The 19530-nt window shown below is 40.6% G+C and overlaps 3 protein-coding genes and 1 long non-coding RNA gene across 4 annotated transcripts; all 4 read left to right on the top strand.

Annotated features, from left to right (window-relative positions):
* Positions 1 to 1349: 1349 nt before the first annotated feature.
* Positions 1350 to 5763, top strand: LOC144537835 (uncharacterized). Its single transcript, XM_078290396.1, has 6 exons — positions 1350 to 1500; positions 2115 to 2204; positions 2329 to 2676; positions 2798 to 2940; positions 4641 to 4741; positions 4856 to 5763. Exons 1-6 carry the CDS (start codon positions 1392 to 1394, stop codon positions 5019 to 5021), a joined length of 957 nt encoding a protein of 318 aa, XP_078146522.1. The 5' UTR covers positions 1350 to 1391; the 3' UTR covers positions 5022 to 5763.
* Positions 5764 to 9715: 3952 nt separating this feature from the next.
* Positions 9716 to 18636, top strand: LOC139930211 (uncharacterized). The gene is made up of 5 exons (XM_078290429.1): positions 9716 to 9848; positions 13888 to 13974; positions 15110 to 15202; positions 17901 to 18001; positions 18499 to 18636. Exons 1-4 carry the CDS (start codon positions 9740 to 9742, stop codon positions 17945 to 17947), a joined length of 336 nt encoding a protein of 111 aa, XP_078146555.1. The 5' UTR covers positions 9716 to 9739; the 3' UTR covers positions 17948 to 18001; positions 18499 to 18636.
* Positions 10231 to 11306, top strand: LOC144538117 (CD209 antigen-like protein D). The gene is made up of 4 exons (XM_078282142.1): positions 10231 to 10333; positions 10455 to 10597; positions 10734 to 10834; positions 10949 to 11306. The coding sequence occupies exons 1-4, from the start codon at positions 10231 to 10233 to the stop codon at positions 11106 to 11108; spliced, it is 507 nt and encodes a 168-aa protein (XP_078138268.1). The 3' UTR covers positions 11109 to 11306.
* On the top strand, positions 11441 to 12366 carry LOC139930188 (uncharacterized). The gene is made up of 2 exons (XR_011785450.2): positions 11441 to 11902; positions 11998 to 12366. It is a non-coding gene; the product is annotated as an uncharacterized LOC139930188 (long non-coding RNA).
* Positions 18637 to 19530: the final 894 nt, after the last annotated feature.

Here is a 19530-nt window from a genome sequence, read left to right as displayed (position 1 = left end):
CAGCCAATCAGGATGAGCCTATGCCAAGGATGGCGTCGTCAGATTCAGCGATGGCAAAGTACTGCTGACCTGCCTGGACTGATCGCTGTAATGGACCCGCATGAGACTTGCTTCGAGTGCCCCGGTCCCGCCAACGCCGCTATAGCATCAGCAATCCGCCGGACTGCATTAACTGCAGGTCACAGTCTATGGCGAGGCGCTGGCAGTCCTGGGTTTTCCCAACGCTACGCGCGTTCCCCGGGATCTAGCTCCGGTGTGACGATAGTGAGGCGGAATCTGGCCTAGTGCCTGAGCAGGCAGTAGGGGGAAAACCGTCACATCAACCTATTGGAACTGACCAGGGTCATGCTGGTCCTGCACCTCTATTACAGGGGAAAGATGTGTCAGTGAGACCAACAACCGGTTGATAGTGGCCTAAATCAACAGACAGGGTTGCGTTCGATCCACAAGGGCCGCGGAGAACCTGTGGCAATGGGCCATGGAGCACCTCCGTTCTCTCAATGCGCTGCACATTCCAAGCCTGGAGAATACAGGGGCCGACCTCATGTTGAGGGGCGGGCCTCTGGAGGACAAATGGAGGTTACACCCCGACATTGTGGACCAGGTTTGGTCGCAATTTGGGAGGGCGGAGATGGACATGTTTGCCACAAGTCAAAACACCTACTGTACGCTATGGTTCTCTCTGTTTCCCTGGTTCTGTCTCTGTTTCTGTGGGTGGCCGCGTTTGGACACGCACCATGGCCAAGGAAGCTGTTGTATGCTTCCCTCCCCCTCCGTCTCTCAATCTGCAATCCAAATGTAAACAAAGGGTAGCCCCACCACATAAAACTAAAGCTTGCCTTTCATTTAATTTAATTTATTTCTTTATTTTTAAACAGGGACAGTGCACAGTAATTGATCCGAGGGTAATTGTGCCAGTGTTAGCCAAATGGCTAATTTTCAACTGTCGTCCCTGTGGCCAGAAGTGTGTTATTGGCCAGAAACTGTGCCTCAATGGGGTTGGACAAATGTTATCACTCTCAAATTGAATGATTGACCTCTAAATACAAGGAATAGCAGTTTGTAATAGCTAAAAATGAGTGTCAGATGTACATTGAAGCTGTGAAGGGTTTGTATTTTTTGTGAACAGGCTAGTCTCTTGAGTTAGGGTGGGTGCTTACGAGAGGGAGGGGAGCCCAATAGGACGTGTGTGCCCAGGGGCCCTGTGGTTGGTTAATGCAGCCCTGGGCATTACATCACTTTGTTGGAGACTAGCTGCACAACCAGCTTCCTTCCTGCCTCAATCTGGTCCGGAGATGAGATGATTCACCCAAATTCTGACAAACAGATGAGTTCAGTGTAAGAGAGTCAAACAACAGATACAGAAGTCACAAGCAAAGAGAGATGCAGAAATGGCGAGGTTTGTCCAACGAGATGAACTTGAAATAATGGAGGTCAACGAGGATCATCTCATGAGGGCTAATTCTGTTGAGGGGCGTCAGCAGGCCGCCCAGAAACATGGTAAGGAAAATATGGGAAGAGAAACTGAAGTTACATATTGTGCACAAAATCTTCCTTCTACTTATTTCTAGGTCTTCAAAGAAAATTGGTTAATATTTTGAAGATTCAATCTCATGAAGCTCTGGTAATTGATCCATTTGTTACTATAGAAGTCTTTTGAAAAAGCAATTTTAATTAGTATTTTTTTGTTGGATTTTAAGAAATTGATGATTGTATGTTTTACAATTAGCATTTGGCACCTGCACAGATGGGATCCAACAGATGCTGAACCCCTGCCTCTTTGCCAAGTATATATTTTGATTACGATCATTGTCACTTAAAACAGGATAGCAAGATGACGTACCCTACTTAAAAAGGGTACCCAACCCTCCATCCAAATGTCTTTGCATACTGCTTTTTTAATGTGAAATTTCAAAAAATGAAGTTGTTCTTGTGTCCTCACATGTGGCACTTCTAGGCAAATATAAATCAGTGTAAATCATTGCCTTCTGGTTTCCCTTCCAATGATTAGATTCCCTTGATACATTTTCTTTACACTGAAAGGCATACTTGAGCAGCTTAAGTGAAAATGGCATCACAAGCTGATTTTCCACATGTGAATGTTTGTTCTGCAGAGGGAAAACTTTACAGGCTGGTCTTGGTGAGCTTTGGGCTGCTGTGTGTTACACAAGCTGCTCTCAACATCTCTCTGCGTCTCATCTTGTGTAAGTGTCATTCTATTTTTATTTCCTTATGCTTGTTCACTGCCAAGAGCAACAGATATCTCAGTTCCTCAAACCCAGTAGGACTAATTCAAGAAAAGTGTTTTTGTCTTGAAATTTCTTTCAGATAATTCAGATGCGCAGAAGCTTGAGCTGTTGAAGATGGAGAGAGACCAGATAAAGACCAGTAACAACAGCCTGACTGAAGCAAAAGACCAGTTACAGACCAGTTACAACCGCCTGACTAAACAGAGAGACCAGTTACAGACCAGTTACAACCGCCTGACTAAACAGAGAGACCAGTTACAAATCCGTTGCAACGTCCTGACTGAAGAGAGAGACCAGTTACAGACCAGTAACAACATCCTGACTGAAGAGAGAGACCAGTTACAGACCAGTAACAACATCCTGACTGAAGAGAGAGACCAGTTACAGACCAGTTACAACATCCTGAAAGAGAGTTTATGTACCCAGAGTGAGTAACTCTGTTGACCAGAATAAGTAAAATGATGTCATTAAATGAAGGCAGTTCACATAGTTATTATTTTGTGTGTGAGTGTTTAACATACATGTTGTGTTGTATTGATTTGTTGCAGCACAAACATATCCACATTGTTGGATTGAATTTAACTCTAACTGGTACTACGTCTCCAATGAGAGGAAAACCTGGGAAGAGAGCAGACAGGACTGTCTGAGGAGAGGAGCTCATCTGGTGATCATCAACAGCAAAGAGGAGCAGGTGTGTGTGTGTGTGTGTGTGTGTATGTGTGTGTGCACACACATACTAGTACAACATCTGTTTTCCAATGTACATAGTCCACGAAAGTCACTATATGACTTGAATGATAAAACTGTACGTTTGGTAAGACAGTGGGCTGGCTTAAATACGCGTAGTACACGCAATAGTAAATGGGAATGTGGACTGGGGGTTCCTAACTTTGAATGGACATATATTGCTACGAGGCTCTGCCATCTATTAAATATGCTTAACAGTGATGGTCAATGTGTCAGAGAGCTTGCTAGAGCTTCTCTGTTCCTGGACCTACAGAGGCGCAAGGTCCCCGTGAGTCGGATCCTAGTTTCCTGGGCTTCAAGAGGAAACCCAGTGGAAAGCTGGACAGTCGCTCCCCTGGCTTCGGCGTGTGGTCGGACTGGCCCGACTTGAACGACCTATGTGGCTGGGCAAAAGTTACTCTGGAGTGGGTAGGGTCTAACTCCGAGGCGGTGAATGTCTCGGTGGAGGTTATATCTGACCCCAGTATCTCTGTGAGAGCGACTGTGAATGTCGGTGGAACAGAACATCAACTTCCACTAACAAATGCCCGAGGTCACCTCTTGAGGGCGCAACAACAGAGACAACGGCAACGCTGGACTGAGTTGAAACTTCAAGGGAAGCTAGCATGTCTCCCTGTTGCAGATCACTCTGTCTCCCACACAGTGTTCAAAAAGATGAGAGCATTGTCATCTTCACTGTAAAAGCAAGATTACAGGTTTTACCAACTAAGCTTAATCTTTCCATCTGGCTTCCTGACAGTCATGCTCCTCACTGTGAACACCATGGTCACGAACAGATAGCTGAAACCATGTCTCACATCTTAAATGGTTGCCATGTATACAGGGGCCTTTACATATGTAGGCACGACAGAATAGTGGATTTGATATCGAAAGATATCACATCTATTTTCAGGTCTTCTATAATGCTTTTTAAGCATTCTACTGTGAAGCCGAGCATGTTCAGTCTGTGTAGTGAGGATTCAGAAGTGTTCTCTAATATTACAGCTAACACCCCTGATGTTGTTGTTGTCAATGAAGATCTTAGAGAGGTGTTCGTTCTAGAGGTCGGCTGTACTTTTGACTACAGCCTAGAGGAAGCCTTTCTAACCAAGATGCTGAAATATCAACAGCTGGAGCAGACCATTTCACAGCTAGGCTACAAGTGTAAACTTTTAGTTTTCATGTTTGGCAGCCTGGGTCATGTGCACAAGCTAGTTGTGAGGGGCCTTCAGGTGGCTGGTCTCCCTAAGAGAAGGGCCAAGCAGTTAGCGAGGTATTGTTCAGTATCTGCTATCATTGGTAGCCGCTCAATATGGAGAAGGTGTTGCTTTTTATACCCATGAAGTGGATCCTGTCTGTTATCCTTCGACCTGCCACCGTTTTCATCCTGTGTGTATGCAACAATGTGGCTGCCAATTAGGCACTTATGTAACTGACTGACTCAATATCTGACTGCATTAATAGTGTTTATGTCCTTTGTATGCTTGTATTTATGTGGACATAAATAAATCTTTCATCTGTGTGTGTGTGTGTGTGTGTGTGTGTGTGTGTGTGTGTGGGGGGGGGGGGGGGGGGGGGGGGGGGGGGGGGGCGTTAAACCCTCTCTACCCTCCTTCAGTTCTTGCTATCATCACTTGAACCCTCTAATTACTTCTCCACAAACAGAAATTCCTGGCTGGACTAAACAAGAGGGTGTGGATTGGTCTGACAGACAGAGAGGAAGAAGGGACCTGGACATGGGTGGATGGATCACCTCCGACCACAGCGTAAGATCTGATCACATTTTTTCTGACAAATGAAAAGTGAGACTTCAAGAGTTACTGTAGCTATGGACGATGTCTTCACCACAGGGTTTGACTCCTTGTCCTCCTGTGTTTCAGGTACTGGGGACAGACGCAGCCTGACAATGGGGACAACGTCAGACAGTCCTCTGTTAGGACAGAGGACTGTGCTGAGCTGTACAATGATTATAGTCACCCTTTGAACAAATGGAATGACCTGCCATGTGACGTAAAGATCAGCTGGATCTGTGAGAAGGTGGTGTGACAGTTCCTCAATAATACAGCTTTGATAAAGCCCTTTGTTAAATATTTACCTACATATATCATTCTCATATTCTCATATAGCATAGTATAATGGCTGTAGAGAAATGAGACCACCGTGGTGAAAGCTGGTTTATTCTATGTGTTTACTCTGTGTGCCTGGAGTACGATTTGGAGCAAAATGTGCAGGACTGACTTATGGCACGAAGGAGGAGCCTGACCCAAACCAGAAGAGGACTGTCTCACTCTGCTTGTGTGTAGTATGGAAGCATTATATTATGTTGTATTATAGGTGAACAAATACATAAACAAGTCCAGATGCTGTCCAGTCCCATGGTGCCTAGCTAGGTGTGCAGCATCAACTGTTGCTGTAGTTGAAGTTCCTACAGTCCTGGGCCCTCATTTATCATATGCATATGTACAGAAATTGAATTGTTGGTAACTGAGGTTATGGCACACCACAAAGTACTTTCTGGAACACTCGATGGTAGATTAATAAACAAGCGAAAAAATACAGCCTGTCAGCAGGTGTGAGCTGCATTAAACTGTTTTATCAGCAGAGCAGTGGCAGAAATTTAAAAAAAACTTTGACCTGAATCCAAAATAATTATAGTCAACAAGAGGGACATTGCTGCAGCAGGCGGAGGACAGACTGAGACCAGCCTGTCCGATGTGGACCGGCCACTTTGGACCAAACACTTGCCTCCTGTCGTGATAAATAATTATCATTTGAATATATTTCTCTAAGCCTGCAGGTCCTCCCTGATGGAGAAGGTGGGGGCAGAGGTCCAATAATAAAACCGGCTTTGGAAAATAACATCTACTGAGTAGCCACTCATCACTTTCAGTTAAAACGTTGGTGCGCTGTCTGTTTTTTACGCACACAACAATCAATGTCTTATTGTTGCCTTTTATGATTGCCTATACCCTGAATTTTAACACCCATATTAATATTTAAAATGATGCCAATTAGTCGATTTAATCAGTATGCTTAAATGGACTAGATAATATAGTTGAACAATATGCACTGTTGAAATTGTTTATGAATGGTATAACATGCACTTTTAGTCTCAACTACTGAAGCCTAAGGAATTTTATATTAATAATTATGAAAAGGCCTATTCATTTGATTGTCTGTCCCTGTCGTTCTTGGTGGTCTTTCATTTTCAACCGCTTGGTGCTGTGGGTAAGCATGGGCAGGGCTGTGCTTAAATTCACGCATATTCTCAAGCATACCGGTAAGTACAGACTGATAAAATCCGACTCTTTGCTTGGAAATGGTCGTACGCATGGTTTACACACATATTTGTAGATATTTGTTGATAAACGAGGGCCCAGAAATAGTCAGAATAACCACATCATTCACCAGTGTATTGTCAAGAAGAATAGAGCCACTCTACTGTACAGCTACACTCCAGTAGGTTTGCTGTATTTCAGTATATAATAACATAGTAGTCTGGTTGCCAAAATGTTTCATTAGCATTGGTCAAATTCCAGCATCATTGGAGTTTTTGCTCATTTCCTGCATTCCCTTGCTGTTTTACATCACTGTACATCGTTTCCAGTGTTTTCATCACGTTATGAGATATTTGCTATTTTTCCTATATTTTACTTGTTTTTAAAAGTATATATTTTGAAATAAACGCAGTCTAAATATTACGAGTTAATCCCAGTAAAGAGTTTCACAAATGCATATCATGACTAAAATAAACAAGGATGATCACAAATGTGTTTTCCTGTCCACAAACAAACGCCATCCAACTTGAATAAATGTCAAACAATTCCATTTATAAATACCACCCAAATTGAATAAATGTCAAACAATTCCACATATATATTTAAAATTTAGAAGATTATTTTTTCCAAAGTTATATATTGCATTTGAAGTGCTTCATGTGCATATTTATGTTAAAAAACATCCATGAGTTTTTTTTTGCATTCATTTAGGCCTACAGGTTGTCAAATCTGCCTTCACATCACCTGACATGTGGATTCGGTTGCATTTGTTTGCGGATTTTTCAGATGATTCTGTGTCCCATAAAAAACAAGCTTTAATTTTACAGACTATAGCTGGCAGAAGCATCTTGCTTTAGTTTTCTGTTGACTGGAATGGGTTGTGACTGACAGAATGCAAGTCCTAACGATACCATTACATCACTGTGTTGGAGACTAGCTGCACAACCAGCTTCCTTCCTGCCTCAATCTGGTCCGGAGATGAGATGATTCACCCAAATTCTGACAGACAGATGAGTTCAGTGTAAGAGAGTCAAACAACAGATACAGAAGTCACAAGCAAAGAGAGATGCAGAAATGGCGAGGTTTGTCCGACAAGATGAACTTGAAATACTGGAGGTCAACGAGGATCATCTCATGAGGGCTAATTCTGTTGAGGGGCGTCAGCAGGCCGCCCAGAAACATGGTAAGGAAAATATGGGAAGAGAAACTGAAGTTACATATTGTGCACAAAATCTTGCTTTTACTTCTCTAGGTCTTCAAAGAAAATTGGTTAATATTTTGAAGATTCAATCTCATGAAGCTCTGGTAATTGATCCATTTGTTACTTTAGAAGGCTTTTGAAAAAGCTATTTTAATTTGTCATTTTTGTTGGATTTTGAGAAATTGATGATTGTATGTTTTACAATTAACATTTGGCACCTGCACAGATGGGATCCAACAGATGCTCAACGCCTGCCTCTTTGCCACTTATAAATTGTGTCTTAATGTATTTTTGTTTAAATATTCTGATTATGATCATAGTCACTTAGAACAGGATAGACAGCAAGATGATGTGCCCTACTTAAAAAGGGTACCCAACCCTCCATCAAAATTTCTTTACATACTGCTTTTTTAACCCATTAATGTCTGCGGTGGAAATGTAATATTTCCTTTGCAGTACTTAAAGTAGCTAAACTGAGCACAAATCTGTTGGATTGTTTAAAATCGGTGAAAGTATGAGGCCACAGTGCAAGTTTTTCTTAATATACTATTTTTAGTAGTTAGTCACAAGGGCTCTCTGATTTTATCAGTTTTCACAAAAACACTGTAAATATAGGTTCCCATGATCACATGTTCAAAAAAATGTTTGCACTTCGGGGCCAGATAGACCCAAGTAAAAATCAATTATAAAAAATTATTCTCCAATGTGTTTTCAGGGAGAAATGATGAAGTAGCTCCACACTCATGCGTTTGATCTTGTGTGAAATGCCATGATTTTTTGATTTTCAATACAAAACACCTCTTGAAAAATAGGTTAGGAATTTCAGATCGTCATAAGTTTTTTTTACACACATGATCTGGGCTCAGAATCATGGCATTTCACACAAGATCAAACGCATGAGTGTGGAGCTACTTTTCGCATCATTTCTCCCTGAAAACGCATTGGAGAATAATTTTTATAATTGATTTTTACTTGAGTCTATCTGGCCCCAAAGTGCAAAAAATGAACATGTGACCATGGGAACCTATATGTACAGTGTCTTTGTGGAAACTCATCAAATCAGAGAGCCCTTGTGACTAACTACTGAAAAGGGAATTGTAAGGGGAAAGTCGGGGTGCAAGGGGTTTTAACATACATACCTGACTCGCGCTGTGGTTTCTTGGCATGTCATTTAACTTTCTCTTTGCAGCCCCCGAGGGTTGTTTTCTTTTTGGCGGAGCCATACTGCATCATCACCAGTAACTCCACAGAATCAGTGCTTTTGATTGGTTTTATGATCACTGGCACATCATTTAAGAACTGTTTTGTTTTTTTTCGACTGTAGAAAAAAAAATAAAGGATGCGTGAGACCCTAGGCGTTTGTGAGGCCCTAGGCATTTGCCTATTCAGCCTATTGGGAGCGCCGGCCCTGCTGCTAACTAAAACAAAGTGGAGAGAGCAAATTACCCCCATATTGGCCTCTCTCCACTGGCTTCCTATCGTGTACAGAATTGATTTTAAAATTGTATGGCTGACTTTTAAATCTATTCATAGTTTGGCCCCAACGTATATCTCCGAACTTTTAACTCCCCTTGAACAACAACGCTCACTGAGATCCACTGGAAAAGCTCTGTTGTCAGTTCCAAAGTCCAGACTTAAGACCAAAGGAGACTGAGCTTTTGCAGTGAGGGCCCCCAAGTTGTGGAACGGCTTGCCCGAAACTATTAGAAGGGCCGAGTCTATCACTGCTTTTAAATCACAATTGAAAACATACTTTTTTAAACTTGCTTTTTCCTAATTGTTTTATTCTCCTTTTCTGTTGGCTTTTATTATTTGAATGTATTTTTATGCTATTTCTTGTATTTATTTTATGTCATTGTTTTAATCTTCTGGTGTTCAGCAACTTTGTTAAGAAAAGTGCTATATAAATACAATTATTATTATTATTCTATCTATCTATCTATCTATCTATCTATCTATCTATCTATCTATCTATCTATCTATCTATCTATCTATGTATGTACAAATATTTTTTAATAGAAATATGTATAAACAGACCTACATGCTATAGCTACATATTATTCATTAAGTACATTTTCCACAGCAGCCTGCTGTACTGTAGACTCACATTATTACATGCATGTATGAGCTGTGGCATTACATCACTGTGTTGGAGACTAACTGCAGTCAGGTTCCTCCCCGCCTTAGTGTGGTCTTGAGATGTGGTTTACCCAAATGCTGACAGAGTTCAGTCTAACAGAGTCAAACAACAGATGCAGAAGTCACAAGCAAAGAGAGATGATGAAATGGCGAGGTTTGTCCGACGAGATGAACTTGAAATAATGGAGGTCAACGAGGATCATCTCATGAGGGCTAATTCTGTTGAGGGGCGTCAGCAGGCCGCCCAGAAACATGGTAAGGAAAATATGGGAAGAGAAATTGAAGATTTCAGATTTCCTTGATATATTTTCTTTACACTGAAAGGCATACTTGAGCAGCCTAAGTGAAAACGGCATCACAAGCTGATTTCCCACATGTGAATGTTTGTTCTGCAGAGGGAAAACTTTACAGGCTGGTCTTGGTGAGCTTTGGGCTGCTGTGTGTTACACAAGCTGCTCTCAACATCTCTCTGCGTCTCATCTTGTGTAAGTGTCATTCTCTTTTCATTTCCTTATGCTTGTTCACTGCCAAGAGCAAGCGATACCTCAGTTCCTAGTAGGACTACTTCAAGGAACATGGTTTTCTCTTAAAATTTCATTCAGATAATTCAGATGCGCAGAAGCTTGAGCTGTTGAAGATGGAGAGAGACCAGATAAAGACCAGTAACAACATCCTGACTGAAGAGAGAGACCAGTTACAGACCAGTTACAACATCCTGAAAGAGAGTTTATGTACCCAGAGTGAGTAACTCTGTTGACCAGAATAAGTAAAATGATGTCATTAAATGAAGGCAGTTCACATAGTTATTATTTTGTGTGTGAGTGTTTAACATACATGTTGTGTTGTATTGATTTGTTGCAGCACAAACATATCCACATTGTTGGATTGAATTTAACTCTAACTGGTACTACGTCTTCAATGAGAGGAAAACCTGGGAAGAGAGCAGACAGGACTGTCTGAGGAGAGGAGCTCATCTGGTGATCATCAACAGCAAAGAGGAGCAGGTGTGTCTGCGTGTGTGTGTGCGTATGTGTGTGTGTGTGGGGCGTTAAACCCTCTCCACCCTCCTTCAGTTCTTCCTTTGATCACTTGAACCTTGCTTTTTTTAAAATTAACATCTAATTACTTCTCCACAAACAGAAATTCCTGGCTGGACTAAACAAGAGGGTGTGGATTGGTCTGACAGACAGAGAGGAAGAAGGGACCTGGACATGGGTGGATGGATCACCTCCGACCACAGCGTAAGATCTGATCACATTTTTTCTGACAAATGAAAAGTGAGACTTCAAGAGTTACTGTAGCTATGGACGATGTCTTCACCACAGGGTTTGACTCCTTGTCCTCCTGTGTTTCAGGTACTGGGGACGGACGCAGCCTGACAATGGGGACGGATTTTTAAAAGTTGGACCAGAGGACTGTGCTGAGCTAAACAATGATTATAGTGACCCTTTGAACAAATGGAATGACCTGCCATGTGACGTAAAGATCAGCTGGATCTGTGAGAAGGTGGTGTGACAGTTCCTCAATAATACAGCTTTGATAAAGCCCTTTGTTAAATATTTACCTAAACATATCATTCTCATATTCTCATATAGCATAGTATAATGGCTGTAGAGAAATGAGACCACCGTGGTGAAAGCTGGTTTATTCTATGTGTTTACTCTGTGTGTTCCAGGGTTAGGGTCATTCAATGTATTGTCAAGAAGAATAGATCCACTCGTTTGCTGTGGTAGGTTAATTGTGTAAAATCTATGGGGTCAGATTTGTCAAAAAAATAAATGCACAAAATATTTTCCTGTCCACAAACAAATGCCACCCAGTTTGAATAAATGTCAAACAATTCAACAAATAAATACCACTCAACTTGAATACATGTCAAACAATTCCATACATACTGTATATTTCCAAGTTGGAAGTTATATATTAATATCATAAAAATTGTATTTGAAGTGCTTCATGTGCATATTTACGTCAAAAACGTGAGTTTTTTGCATTTATTTATTGGTTGTCAAATCTGCATTCACAAATCTCGTGTGGATTCAGTTGCATTTGTTTACGGATTTCTCAGATGATTCTGGCCCCATAAAAAACAAACTTTGTTTTCCGTTTAATTTTTACAGACTATAGCTCGGGAGGCATTTTGCTTTGGTTTGCCCGTTGGCTTGAATGGGTTGTGATCACAGAACTTGAATAGATTAAGGGATTAATTAATGGATTAATGAATCCATTCAAGTTCTGTGGTTGTGATTGACAGAAGGCGGGTCCTATACTATACTAGGTACTATTTTTTTTTTCGTAAATAACTCAGAGTTTTGTGGGTGTGAAAAATTGACTCTGGTATTTTTTTCCATGTCCCCATTAATATACGATGAAGCCAAGGCAATTTGAGTACCTCTGATCTGAGATAGCACACATGGTTGAAAATGTGGTTGGGTTATGATAAGTTTCCACGGAGATGTTCTCATGGTTTCTCATGCTTTGGCGCCCCGCTGGTTTCACTTCCTTCAGTGCGGTGTTAGCTTGATGTCTTTTCTAGATGTCTTTTTCTAAACATTTTGAATACTTCCTCTTTGTCAAATTGTAATAGTTGTGTTCAATCCCTGACCATGGCAGGGAGAAGAAAAGCAGTGAAGGAAAGGCACAGAAAGAAATGAGGAGACAGAGTACTGATAGCACGATTGATGAGATGTTAATAGACCGGATAAATGGATCTGAAAGCGGCTTCATACATTTGAACTATGTAAAGCTGCACTAGGCAACTTCTCATGTTGGCGACTGAAAATGACAGCGAGAAAATTTGATTCAATACCCAGAAATCCTGTAAGGTGACATCAGTAAACTGCACACAACAGATATAGTCAAGTCAGAGTTTATTTGTATAGGCCTGAAAGTGATAATGTATTTCTTGATTTTGGTTACACCTTTGGTGATAAACGATCATTGTTTTGGTGTTTTGCACTCAATGTAGGCTCTGGCCCAACATAATAATAAAGACACTCACTGTAAACTAATCCTCTCTTGTATTTATTCCAAATAGGAAACATGCAGGAAACATAAAACGCATCACTTCCTGTGTGCCAGAGAAGTTTTCCCGGAAAAGAGGAACCCCCACATAGGTGCTTAGAAAAGCAAATATAAAAGTTTTGAACTGGCTACAGCTTGAATCACTATCAATTAGTGATAGAGAGTAGTAAAATTGACTTTTGTATATATGACAAACGTTGTGGATCATTACTTTAATTACAGTTACAGTCTCATAGGGCTTCACAGCACCCGCATTCTAAATTATATAAATTACAACAAGTGAAACCCCACCCCCCACCCCCCACCCCAACTTTAAACACTCAGTGAAAAACTCCCCTGATATAGGAAAAAAGAAATGGAAGAAACCTTGGGATGGGCAAGTCAGTCAATGAAAGGCTTCTAAGTCAAAACATACTTTATTAAACCTAAAATCAAAAAAGTGCACAAAAAAGCTACTCAAATTCAGCAACAAAAGTAGGCTAATTGTGATTCATTACTTCCAACTTTGCAGGTCCCCAAGAATCTGCACAGTTTGTAGATGGGGCAGAGTTCACAGCCTCTAGTATGAAGCAAAGAGACTGAATAGGGGAAGAATGACAAGTTGCGGAAAAATGAGGAAGAACAGAAGTACAATATTGTGCAAACTGACTAATGAGAAAGACAGAAAAGAAGACGCAGATCATAAATCGGTGCACTGCAAAGAAAACACTGTCACTAACTTTTCATTGCACTCCAGTGGGGGAAATATGGTGAGGTTTGTCCGTAAAGAGCAGTCTGGCATCACAGAGGAATATGCAAACGTCTCTGAGACTTCAGCCAACAGTGTTGGTACCTTAAAGAGGCGCTCCGCTGCAGTTAATGGTGAGACAGAAAGCCTAAAAATGTAACAATCATTTATATTTCAGTTTTAACCGTAACAGCAACATGGGTGATGATGAAAAAATCTGTCTTTTATAATTATTTTCCCAATGTTTTATGAATCAGGAATGGCAGGATATAATTTCAGAACTTCAAGGAAAAACCCTCTAAATAAAATCTAAAGAAAAATCAACTTTTAGTGTTTAAAAGTAAATGTGTATGTGTGCGCATATACCTTATTTTTATAGACTTGCTTTTATGCAATGTCTTTTATCCTGTTGTTTGTACCCTCTATTAATATTTTATCCTGTGGTGCCTTCTTGTTTTTACTTGTTTTCATTTATTTTTTAATTCTAATGTTTTATTATTATTAGTAACATTATTTGTATGTGTGTGTGATTTCTGCGTACAGGGGGAAGACTCTGGATAGTTGGTGTGAGCTTTGGGTTGCTGTGTATCCTACAAGCTGCTCTCAACGTCTCTCTGCGCCTCACTCTCTGTGAGTCAAATCAAGTTTTGTCTCTACTTACATCCAGTGTCCCCCTGACTTAGATTGCTATTCTACATCTGCTCATCATACGACCAGAAAGTAGAAACGGTTACCACTAGAGTGTGTATAAACTATGATCATTTGCTTTCCAAATCTGTTTCTCTAAATTTGTTCCAATCAGCAGTGTAGATCACTTGATTAATAATAAAATTGCATATAACGGCTTATTGTAATTCTGCGTTTTTGTGTTCAGCCTCACCCATAGTTGTCGTCCAACTCAGTAACATTCATGATTAGCAATTTCTGATACTCTATCCGGTTTGGATATTATTATTTTGTTATTATTAAGTTGTGGGAGGCCGACATTGAGAGCCAGAAATAACATTTGGGGAAGTTCAGAATCATAAAGTTTGAGAAAAAGGTCATGGTCAGGTGCACTGCTGGAGAATAACACCACACAGTCACAAGGAAGCTAACGTCATTCTCTAAGATGAAGTAGGAGAGGAAGGGACTTCCCAGTTTTGAGTTCTTGCTTCATGTTTTTAGCCTACTACCCGCCCGTCCTTTCCTTCTCGTTCTCCATCCCACTTATTCCCATTTTTCCAAATGTGTAGTAGGCAGAGGCCGACTGAAAACAGTGCAATTCAGCACTCTTTACCACTTTTTAGGCAGCTTGTCAAGGGTTGGATGAAAGCGTGATGTCATCTGCAAAGTGTGACAGGTTATTCCTCCCAAAGCTGGAAACCAGAGATGCAAGGCTCTAATCTGTGATGTTATCAAGAAACATTATGTGGAAGTGCTCAAATGAGAATGTAATTAGAGACTTTGAAGACACAGTGTGCATAAAGTGACAGAATACTCACAGATTGAGTCTTGGCTCTCATGGCTGCTAGCTTCGGGAAAGATTGGTTTGTATCCATCTATGATTAATGGATTGATGCAATATCTGAATTCTGTTTTAAAGTGAATTGTCCTTTTAACTGAGGACATGATCTGATTCTGGTACAAGTGAAGGTGACGTCTCTGCTCAAAATGTCAACCTAAGATAATCTACTGTAAGTGTCGCGCTGACAAAAAGGGTGTGTGTTCTTGTGCTTGGCATGCGGGTGAATTCACTTTTCCATGTCATTCTTTCTGCTCTCAGACAGTTCTGACAGTGTGACACCTGGTATAGAGACCGGGTGCAAAGCCCTGACTGAAGAGAGAGACCAGTTGGAGAGGAAGCTGAATAATATTGGTGAGTGCTATGAGGATGAAATTAGTTAGTTAGTTATTGTTTTTGCTGGAATTCTTTCTTTCTTTCTTTCTTACTTTTTCTCCCCTAAAAGTGTCTGCAGCTCAGAAACCGTAAGTCCTACAGCAACCATATTTGGCAGGTGGGCTCCTACGGCCCCCCACTACTCAGGCAAGGCAGCCCATGTATATTGGCCAGATGGTGGCGCTATAACAAGCAACTTTACGTTTTGGCCAATAACTTCTGAACCGTGTGTCGTAGACTGAACATTTTTGTGTCCATAGATTCTTTGGAAGGTGCCGAGTCCAACCCATATATCACTTTCAATGTCCACCATATTGTATTGTCTGCCATTTTGAATTCTTTATGAAACACTTTTTTCGCAACTCCTCCTAGGCCGTTCACATCCAATTCACATGAAACTTGGTGTGGAGAATCTTGGGACTGTCCTCTTTCAAAGTTGCATAAAGGTTATTGATAGGTTGGTTTGGCTTTTATCGACCAATAAACTTTTAACGAAACATGTCCTAACACTAAATTGGTCATAACTCATTAACCATTCATCTAATCAAGCCAAAGTTTGAAACACATGTTGACCAGTGTTGCTTGAACACGGTCTCAAAAGCATTTTGAGCTCTACCACTAGTGGGTGCTACAAATGCAAAAAGTTTATATCTCATAATTGACTGCATAGATTTTAATGAAATTTTTCACACGTGCTAGGATCATGTCCAAGTCGATCCAATAAATTTGGTCATGATTGATGAAAGTGGGCTTGGCTTATTGCATAATAACCAAATCTTCAGAGATATTAAAGTCAAAACTTCAAAAATTCATAAAAATTCAGCCGTATGTCCTAGAGAGCTGAAATTTTCAGAACATGTCGGCTGAAGTGAGATAAATCTTTCGTACACTGGTACCTACCCCCGATTCTGAAGTCGCCCCCCTCTGTTTATAGCAAAAACTGACTGTGATCCCACAGTGTTGTCCTCCTAAACCATATGTTACAGGAAAAAAACAACATGATTTTTGAAATCGTCATACCTTAAATTAGTAAACAGCCAAAAAATTTTAATGATATCTTGTAAACTGAGTGTACGGTAGATGGAAATGTGCATCTCCAAATAGTTTGATAAATTGACAATGTGATATGTTCAAGATAGTTTGATCAATCTTCATCAAACTAAAGACAAGTGATGTCTGGACTCTCAAGATGATGTCTGTAAAGCAATGTGTAAGTTGATTAATGTGGGGCACTAATACAGTAATAATATTCTTTCTGAGGCTTTCAATATGGGACTATCACCTATGACCTATTACTTGTCCCTTTGTTTTGTTTGAGTGGTTAAGCGCAGGTCTTTAGACCACAAGATTGTAAGTTCAAGTCCCTGATGAACTGTGACTGTTTCGAAGTTTCATGAGAAGTAAATCAACACTAAATCACACAGTGCAGAAAACTCAACTTGACATCATCTGTGAATGGCAAAACATCTAATTGGCATCACTGATTGGGGTGTGGCCAGATGTTTCAACCCACAGAGAGCAGTGCAGCAGCAGTTTTGTGGCCCATGTGACTTACTATTGTTTTATTCATTAGTGGAGAGCACTACAATGTTCTATAAAGTGATTAGCACAGTCAATCTGTCAATCATAGGCTGCAGTATCACAATACTTCTCCCTTTAGTTAGCCTCTCCTCAGTAGACCTGTGACAGGCATTTGGCTCAGTAGGTAAGGCATCAGCATTTCCTGTGGAAGGTTGTGGGTTCAAATCCAGGTCGTTAGTCATCATGAACAAGTCATGGAAAGTTTGGCCATTGTGAATAACTTCAACAATGTGGCTGCAATGAAAAGATTAACTTGACAGAAGTCACGGGCTGGTGTTAAGCTGTAACTAACAGACTGCATGTCCCATCTTCACAACATGTCAGTTTTTGTGTGTGTCTTTCTACCTTCTGTAATGTTTTGTCTATCTGTCTGTCTTTTCAAATTGTGCTTTGACCCCGCAATCGCCGCTTGCGGCTATATTTCTATTTTTGTATTCTTTTTTGTTATTGCTTGGGTTCCCTTTTCATTTCATGAGAGTAAAGATTGTTTTTCTAACATTTCCTCTTACGCTGGTGGAGTAACAGGGCAGCAGTGGTGCAGCCAGCATGTGAGAAGTGGAATTTATATAATAGAGGGTGTAATTAATTACTGAATAATATAAAATACCTCTTTTGTCCCATAAAAATTCATTTGTTCATTCACTAATTCATCTTCAGACAACGGTTCTCCCCAAGCCAGTTGTACCATTTGAAGTTTTTTTGTTTGATTACCTTTTCCAGATTTCCATTGTTACTTACTGAACTAGCCTAACTAACCGACAAGGATGGTTGTATTTTAGCTATAGTCTCTACTACGTTTCCTCAATTATGAATACCTGGAAAGGTAGTAGAGAAGACTGTCAGCAAAGAGGTGCAGACCTGGTGATTATCAACAGCAGAGAAGAACAGGTGTGTGTGTGTGTGTGTGTGTGTGTGTGTGCGTGCGTGCGTGCGTGCGTGCGTGTGTGTACGTGTGTGTGTGTGCGTGCGTGTGTGAGAGAGAGAGAGCGAGAGAGAGAGAACAAGTGGAGGATTGAGGGAAAATAAAACAACAAATTTACATTTTACATGTAATCACTTATGTTGATTCCTGTTTGTTTCCATCTCTATCAACCAGGACTTCACAAGACAATTCCAAAAGCGCATCTGGATTGGACTGACTGACAGCGAGACAGAAGGGATATGGAAATGGGTGGATGGGTCAGCGCTGACCACAAGGTTCTCACATTACTTTTGTATTTGAATTCAGTCAACTGGGTCTTAAGCTTCATACTGTCAAGGTACTCTAGTACCAGACCAGATGTCAGGTTTTTATGCTAGATTAATGAAATGAATCTGTGTCAGAGCCAACAAAAGACTGTTTCCGCAGACATTTTGACTTTGAGTAGATGTTGATAAAGACGGCCTGCAGCAACGTTGAAAACAGTGTAAATATGGCGGCACCAACATGAAAGTTGAGGCGACGCCTGTAGTCGTTCATAGCTGCTACCTGCGTCATTTTGTGAATTCGGGACCTAAATATTTTTCTGATACCAGTCCAAAACAGTTTCCAGAGATGTATTAACATGAATCTTTACCATGCCATAATATCATATTGTGATAATTTTGTGTTGTGTTTGGGTTGATGTTGGTCACATCCTGTATGTTGCTGTCCATCAAATGCTTCTTGTGCTGGGTTCTTTGTAAAAAGCTGTATTCTGTTTTTTGGGTTTCAGCTACTGGGTCCCTGGAGAGCCTAACAGCTACGAAGACAGAAATGAAGACTGTGTAGAGACCAGGTTCTTTAATCTGACAAACAGCTGGAATGATTTATTATGTGACAGGGAAAACTTCTGGATCTGCGAAAAGACAGCTGCTCCATAACCCATAACCCAGAATCCAAACCCACGACAACTACATACAAGACAGGGAGATAAGAAGCGTCCATCAGTTTCAGCTGAACTGTAAAGACAGCATTGAAACACTGGTTATTGCTGGCTATTGGCAAACTGCCTCATTATAGACATACATAGGCATAAAGGCATATGTGCATGCAAACACACATACACACATGCACACGCACATACATTTGGCACTATTCAGACCCCAGGAAGACTAGCTGGTGCCATGGGCATCAGCTAATGGGGATCCTTTTTAAATAAAAAAAAAATAAATAGGTTGACTGCCTCAGTATCATTGAAAATCATGAAAGCACTGTAATATATTATCCTTACATCTATTATATAGTATAAAGCATAGAATTTCTAAAAGGATAAAGTGTTGTCTGTAATTTCCAAAATGTTCAGAGTTGATGACTGTATGTTCTCTTTTTCATTTTGTTTCGGTATGGTCGTTCCATTTTTAGAAAAGAAAATAGCTAATATCCCACAGACAGTGTTTTGCTTGTTTCAGTTTGTTCTGTCTAGCATCTCTCAAGAACAGTGAAAAAGTGGGTTCTCACTTTGACTCAGGCCAAACCACAAATCATCCTCATCAGGCATTCACAGAATCTAAACCACTGGTTCCCAAAATACGGTTTGGCGGCCCCCATGTGTCCGTCAGGGGGTTTCCAGGTGCCTGGTTTCTAAACAAAGAGGAATACTTTGGTTTCACTAGACGTTCGCAGGAATGAGAGATTGTAACATTATACCGTAAGAATGACTACTCTGATCATCAAATGAACTGTCCCTACTATATAATCCAGTGCTAAATCATATCTAACAACAAAAACCTCCTCTGATGGGAGTCTCTGGGACAAGATGTTATCA

This window comes from Centroberyx gerrardi, chromosome 3, assembly GCF_048128805.1.
Source record: "Centroberyx gerrardi isolate f3 chromosome 3, fCenGer3.hap1.cur.20231027, whole genome shotgun sequence".
Classification (NCBI taxonomy): domain Eukaryota; kingdom Metazoa; phylum Chordata; class Actinopteri; order Beryciformes; family Berycidae; genus Centroberyx; species Centroberyx gerrardi.
Note: the sequence above shows the minus strand (reverse complement) of the source record. Positions and strands in the feature narration are given on the sequence as shown.